Below are 7,500 nucleotides of genomic sequence, written 5' to 3'. Positions count from 1 at the left end.
AACTTGGATGCTCAATATGAATTCATTTTTAGATATTAAAAAACATATTCAGCGGAACCTCACTGAAAGTAAAGATCACTTTTGTATGAAAACATTAATTGTTATACTGTACTCTGCAGCAAAATGGTGAAATGCATGTTTAAAAAAGGAAATGCCCTTTTGGTAGCTGTGGGATTTCCATTCAGCAGAAAGGATTATTTTTCCTTAATTATAACTTTACAAAATTAATGTATTTGGTCTAATTTCAGGATTGAATGCAAATGAGATAAGACAACGATCAAAGCTACCATTACCTGTAGTGACTAAGAAGAAAGAGCTGGGCAAGAATAAGGTTTCAGGAACATGTAGAGAGGAACTTTCTTTGCCTGAATTTGGAGGTAGGAGAAGTGTTTTAGCAGTGCCAGTGTGAGCCAGAGTAGATGTTTTAGAAAAACTGCCCCTTTGACAATAATTATTTTTTCTGGCAGCATACATATGGTCAGTTATTTCTCACAAAGTTTGTCATCTGCAATCTAAGCCCCCTGCAAGACACATATAAGCATATTTTAAGTTAAGTGATGGGAGTTAGAAGTAATAATTTACTGTTAAGGTCATTGGTTCAAGGTGTCAGTTTCTTAAAGCGTTCTTATTTCGCCACTGTTTGTGCCATACTAATCGATTTTTCACCTGTGGATTGAGCAAGAGCAGGAATGTGCATGCACAATGGAAAGGCTTCTGATGTTCATCAATTTTTCTTAAGGGTGACAAACAATAATGTACTGAAAATAATAATTACTTGATTCTAATTGGACAATTTTTGTCCCAAGTTGTACTCTGCAGAGTCCCAATTACACTGTAGGTTACCGGTACTTATATAATTATTGTAACCAACACATATAGTTTTACATTACGTACAGCAGGGCTGCAAATAATTTTTTTCCTTTTGAAAGGACATATGTCCTGCTAAGACACTTTCTTGGTCGGACAAAGCGAAATTTTGGTCGGACATCACCTAGAAAAGGCTCTAACATATATCATTCAAAATTATCGCGCTATTACATTCTAGGGATCGGGCCCGGGCCATTTGATTTGTGTTTTCTATAAAATATTATTATCAGACGCATTCCGACGAGAAAACAATACTGGCGCGAAATTTCTAAGAATTGCTTTTAGTGGTTGTTTACCATGCATTTACCAAAAAATTCGAAAATTTTGGTTGGAATGTAAATGGTAAGCCATTTGCATTCCCCCATGATTTTGCCTCCCTCCAGACTCTCTCGGTAAACTTGAACGAATTTTGTAAATGGTACGCGTCAATCCCAACTAAATTTCCCATTTGGGAGTTTTTGCTTGCCATTTGAACAAACGTAGTGCCAACCGGTTTCTGCTAGTAAATGATGGTAAACAACCAGTGTCATAGCGCAATTTTACTGTGATAACTCTCGAAAAATGTAAAAAAAGAAACATCTCGCTTCTTTTCGAAAAGCATATACGGTAAAAACTACGCTAACGTCAGAAACTTTCGTGACTTTGAGATCGACCGCAAAGCCATAAGATTGGCCGTATTTATACTAGAGGACGTCAAAGAATTCTCAGACGTCTAAGACATCTAGTATAAATACGGCCATTCACTCAAGGTAGATTTTTATATTTTTTCTGACTGTAACATGATTCACGATGAAAAAAAAATGTCCAGACACATTGTCCGATCACAGTTGGGCTTTCAACATTGATAAAGGCAGTGTAAATGCCTCTGGTCGCACGACCCCCGAACCTCATTTCCATGTCATCAAATTGGGACAGAATTTGTCCTAGTTCGGTGACTGAACATTACGTTCGAGGGAGTTTCTGATTGGACAAATTGAAAACCCGGTGCTCAACAGATGTTGCGACAAGCAGCGTTGTTTGACTTAATTTGGCCCGAGAGGAAAAGACCAAGCTTGTGTGTTGCTTTAGTGCCTTCACGCACTATAACGGCTTTGACAACGTGAAAAGATCCACTTTAACCCTTTCACTCCTGTGGGGTTCCCCATTGACGAGTAAAATCGTCTGGCGTTAGACAGTAAAATCTATAAGTCTCATTGGCCCTTACAGGATTGAAAGGGTCTGGGAAAGGAGGAGTTAGGACAGATAAAAGTTTCTCGCATTTCGAAGTCTTCCATTCTGCACTTTAGGCAGTCATCTCTAGCTCTTTGCAACAATAAAGTTTCGCACTGAGGGAAAACAATTCATCAAATAAATCAATCTTATGCACCTGAAATCAATACAATGTCGTTAAAATTGCTCCAAAATTATTAAAGCTGTTGAAGTGAATAGCCATCACTGTAATCTCAATTTTCAGGAATGTTTGTTGATGTCCTTTATTGCGTCCCGTGGCCAAACTAGTTTGACGAGAATGCTGAACTGTGTCTACGCATGGAAATGAGGTTCTGGGTTTGTGCGACCAGAGGCTTTTTTTTTCGTCCTTGAGTGTTGATTTAGAGTCGCTAAGCGTTCTCTTCGACCTTGAAAAAATAAAGTCCTCTGGCACCCAGGGTATTGTTAAGCAAACACATTGTCAAAATCTGAAAAAAAAAGAAGGTGAATTTTTTTTTTCTTTTATCACAGGGGCACTTTAAAGGACGTGTGTCCTGCTAGTGTCGTTTGATCACCGTAAATTTACAAGTTCTTATCTTATTTTCAGACACTTTCGTGAAGCTCCTAATCAGTGTATCAGGCCTAACTGAAGAACAAAAGGGAGAAGTCTACAATTTTTTAATACCCCAAGTCCAAACGTTTGTGAAATCCCACGACTATTCCTCAAATAAACGGAAAGGAGTGAGAGCCTTGACTGATTTTATCAACAAAGCCTACGAGGTATCCTTAATAGCTGTCAACGTGGGCTCTCTTGAAATCACTGTGGATTGCCCTACCTTAAAAAGTCTTGAGCATCTGTGGAATGATTATGTCTCTGGTCACCTCAATAAAGTGGCAGAACGATATCTTGTGACAGCTGAAATGAAGAAGAAAGTTGGCCTGGAGACAATAAACCTGAAAACAACCATAGACGAGGAAAACTACTTGGCCTGCAAGAAATATCTTACCAAAATGCCAGGTACTTGTTCATGTAAATATTTGATCATGACAAAGTGATCAAAAGAGTGTGATTTTGGATGTAGTGTTTAAGAAACGAGCAGCGGTGTTTTATCGGGTTTAAAAGCATGAGGCGTAGCCGAGTGTTTTAAGACCCCATAAAACACTTGCTGCGAGATTTTGAACGGCTTCAAAAACATTCCGCAAACTGAAGCGAGTCCCTCGGAGTCCGAACAAAGGTTCAACTTATGAGGGGAAGATATTAGCATACAAGAAAAACAATTGGACCAAAAAGCAGCATGGTAATTTTAAAAGCAATTTTTTTCCCTTCAGTCCTGTCTTTGTTGCGTGGTTGAAGAAGGTTGGTTAAAGATGCTGTGTAAGAGTAAGTTCAAAGAATTGAAAACTGCTGATGAAGAAAAAGCCTTGTTGGAAAAATCATTTCCAAAATTAACATGATATGTCACAAACTGATCTTTTAATATTTTCGCATAGTGGCAAATGCAAGGCTGAACAAACAAGCGCTAACAAAGAAGCAGGGTTCGGCGTGGAACGGGACAAAATTAGATACAAACATTATTTAACATGACAGCAGAGCCGTTGAATTTTTTGGAATTTTTTTCGAAGGAGGATGAGTAAAAGTATCCGCCCAGAAGTTTGTAATGGCTGAAAATTCGATGAAAATGATTAGGACTATTTTATAAAGATCGCTAGTGATCTTTATATAAATGTCACTTGTCTAGTGATCTTTATATAAAGATCACTTAGGTGACCTCTATATAAAGAGCACTAGTGAGCTTTACATAAAGGTCACTAGTGACCTTGTTTGCACTTTTAGCCCTGCACTCCCCTGGGACTGAAATAAAAAATGCCAGTGGTCTTTTGAAAATGATCATAGATTACCAAGTATGAAGTTTCATGTTAGGCTCATGAATTAAGTGGGCTCATTAATTAAGCCAAGCTGCACCTGTAAGAATCTGCAATGTACATGCAGACTTTTGTTTATGAAAATAGGTACTTTAATAATTAGTAGATAATGCCTTAATGCTGAAAATTAAATCAGTAAACCTGGTTGAGAGACAAAGTACTTGAACATACATGTAAGTTTTTGTTATCCTCACTGTTTTAATTTCCTTATGCCAGACTAGTTTGCCCAGTGCATTGTGTTTGTTTCTGTCCCTAGACTTGATATCTTTCACAAATTATCGAGCTCAAGCTCTGCCCTTTCATGAGGCAGTAAGGGCATTATAGAACATTTGCATAATTAAAGGTGCTAGGTCACGCTATTTTAGGTAATTTTGTTTAATTTTGTTAATTATGAGCTCTAAACGTCAAATTGGCAGAGCAAGAGTCTTTCATTTGCAAATCACGGCTACATAACAACTGAGAATGATTTTCCAGCTGTGTAAATGACATTTTGATATAGACTGATATAAATTTGAAAAAAGGTGGGCCGACGTTTTTCAAATTTACCCAAATTCAATCCATTTCAATCCTCTCCAGTTTTGTCCATCCATGTCCCTTCTTGGCTTCCCTGCGTTTTGTTAGAGTTCTTTTATAGTTTTGAACAGTTATTTTGATATTTTAGTTAATTCTACGACCATTCGATCAGTGCTGAAATTGCCTAAAATTGCGTGACCTAGCCCCTTTAATACAGTGAATGTTCAGAAGAAATTTATCACTGAAAAGTTAACCACCAACTCTCTCTAATCCAAATGGTAACATGTCCTTATTTTCAGGAGAAGCACGCAGTGCTTTGTTATCCTCTCAACAAGGTTTACTTGATCAGGGATCCAGCACAAGTGAGATGAACACGTCTGCAGATTACACGGCTGTAAGTTCCTTTCATTATTAGACATCAGGAAGTTGTAAAAATTTAAAAGGATTTCTAAGAGAGCATCCATGGGTGTGCGTGAAAAGCAAAATACACACAATGTTAAAAATACAAAAGATTTGGAATGCAAAAAAGAACCCAAACAAACAAACAGAAAAAAAAATGTTCGTTTTTATCCTGGCATGCATGAAGGTATCAAACCTGGTTTATTACTGTGTTGCTATCATACTTGTATAAGTGGTGTAACAAATTGGTTATAGTCTTGCAGTTTGCATTTGGAGGTTTGCCTTTTTGTGCATTGACCGTCATGAAAGTGAATCCCTCGTAAAGATACATTTCTATACATGTAAGTTCCGAAAGAACAATATTGTGGAACAGCTTTTCATTTGCAATCATTTACGTTCCAAGGGTCTTGCAATACTATTACATGTGAATGAATATGAAATCAATTCTGATTTATAGCGTTTCCCCCCTATTCTCGATTTTTTTACAATTTGTAACTTCATAAGGGTTTTTGCCAAGTAAATCAACTACATTTTCAGTTGTCCCAAGTATCTCATCAATTCACGAAAGTTCTCAAGATACATGGTGTAAGCTCTCATATTCAAGTCTCCTGTACTGTGGCTCATCATTACATATTGGAGCATTTGAACTAGTGAATGCAAGCAAAATTTAAAGGTTCAACTCCAGTTTGGAACTCTGCAAATTTTCCATGCATGCCCAAATCATTTACGGTAATTGAGTCTCTTCAGATTTGTTAGTGATATTCTTGGTTTTTCCAAGGTCTTAGATTCTACGTCTTGATGAAAAATTATATTCACCTTGAAGTAATTGGTAGTGAAGGTTCCTTGGTAGCTTCCTTCACATCCTATTTATTTAGCAGAAGGCACGGGTTGGAAATTGAATGATAATTCATCCAAATTTATTTTTTCCCGTTATATCAGGGCCCAGTTATTCAAAAGCCTGTTAACACTAATTTGGGATTAAATGCCAACCATGGTTTGAATTTTGCCCTTCAGTAAAATTGAAGGCTACACTGTAACTCTCTTGAAGAAAGATTTTCGATCCGTAAATGGACTGAAAGAAAAGTTTCCACTAATCCAGGATTAGCTAAATCTGGCTTGGAACAACTGGGCCCTGGTGTCCCCAAAGACGTAACTTTGGGATCCTAATTATATTCATTTGTTTGTTTGTTTATTGATGACATAACATACATGTAGTTCTTAGTCAAACAATGATAATGACAAAGCTGAGGAAGACCTGAATGAGTTGTACAAGAGATCCTTCATTGGTGAAAGTACAAAACTGAAAGTAGTGGACCAGGAGAAGCAGCGGGGGCTGTAGTTCTCCCCCACCCCCTTCCTTGAATTCCCCTCTCTGAAACGACATGTTCAAGAAGTCTATCATCTACTGGATTTTTCCCCAAAATAAGACAGAAATTGTTTGCCATTGGCACAATCATGTGTCAACCTAATTGAGTTTTCAGACTTTTCTTGGGGGAAAATGAAAGTACATGTACAGGCCGGAGAATGTGATTTAGCTTCCTGGAACGTTTGGCAAAATAACTTAAAAGTGACTTCACAATTAACATTGTGAAAAAAAAAAATTTGAAGGGGGGGGGGGGGGGTGTTTTTATTTCAAAGTGCCCCTTCACGTCTTCACGTGGATTGTAGTATTTTCATAAGTGTTGGTGTCAGGTTCTACCAGTAATAAAGAGAGGCCACATGTGCTATAGGCATTACTTTCTTAAGTGAATCAAAATAATTTAAAATAGGCAACTCAGACTGAAGTTGATTAGCCAGGAGATCAAGTTGACCTTATCTCTCTCTCACTTCTGTAAAGTTACATTTAACCCTTACAAGATCACAGAAAAGCAATGGATGACAATCCTTGTGTCAGGATATTTACATTTTTGTTTGCCATCAGGTCAAGGAACAGGAAACAAGTTGGGCTATTAGAATGGAAAAGGCTAAAGTAAGTTCACAATGAAATGGATTTTTATCAGGAATATAATCCCCTTATAGTCACATTACCTTTGACGGTCTTCAAATCCTCTGCCCCAAACTGAAACTTGAGAATACTAGTGTGGAGGAGATCAGTCCCTTCATTGCAGACTCCCACAACAGCGTTACAAGAGAGACCATAGACGCATGGATTGATTAGCGCATTATTTTCTTGTTCTTAATTCTGTTGTTTATAAAGTAGTCCAAATTTTTTTTTCCGGTCTTTATCAAGATAGTACTTCTCTTTTTTTTCATTGGCACTGTGTTAGGGCTTGAAATTCTAAACTGGCTTCTCTTGACTTTTACGACATGGTCATGTTGAAAAATTAATGTACCTTGTAAGAATATTCTACACAAACACGCTCCCTTAAGAACGGTCTCGAATCGTATGAGCAAGCAGTTTTCTAAGCCCTGGATAAAGAGTGGCTTGAAAAAATCAACCAAGGTCAACAATTTCTTTCTTCAATCGGGTAACCTTGTAAAATACAGACTTTATAGGAACAGAATATGTACTCTTACTAGATTGAGTAAAAAGAACTATTTTCACGCTTTCTTCTCTGACAATGTAAATAACTTGAAGAATACCTGGAACGGAATTAATAGCCTAATCAA

At 37.4% G+C, this 7,500-nt stretch overlaps 1 protein-coding gene across 1 annotated transcript in view; it reads left to right on the top strand.

Moving 5' to 3' along the window:
- The window catches only part of LOC138037393 (uncharacterized), a 33,161-nt gene that overhangs the window by 15,080 nt on the left and 10,581 nt on the right, over window positions 1-7,500 (top strand). The window contains exons 5-8 of the mRNA XM_068883330.1: window positions 249-377; window positions 2,663-3,073; window positions 4,791-4,885; window positions 6,812-6,859. Coding sequence (XP_068739431.1) covers window positions 249-377; window positions 2,663-3,073; window positions 4,791-4,885; window positions 6,812-6,859 — 683 coding nt within the window. The remainder of the gene's footprint in view (window positions 1-248; window positions 378-2,662; window positions 3,074-4,790; window positions 4,886-6,811; window positions 6,860-7,500) is intronic.

The sequence above is a fragment of the Montipora capricornis genome, chromosome 1, assembly GCF_036669925.1.
Source record: "Montipora capricornis isolate CH-2021 chromosome 1, ASM3666992v2, whole genome shotgun sequence".
Lineage (NCBI taxonomy): Eukaryota > Metazoa > Cnidaria > Anthozoa > Scleractinia > Acroporidae > Montipora > Montipora capricornis.
The sequence above is the reverse complement of the archived record's forward strand: the minus strand, read 5'-3'. Positions and strand labels throughout refer to the sequence as shown.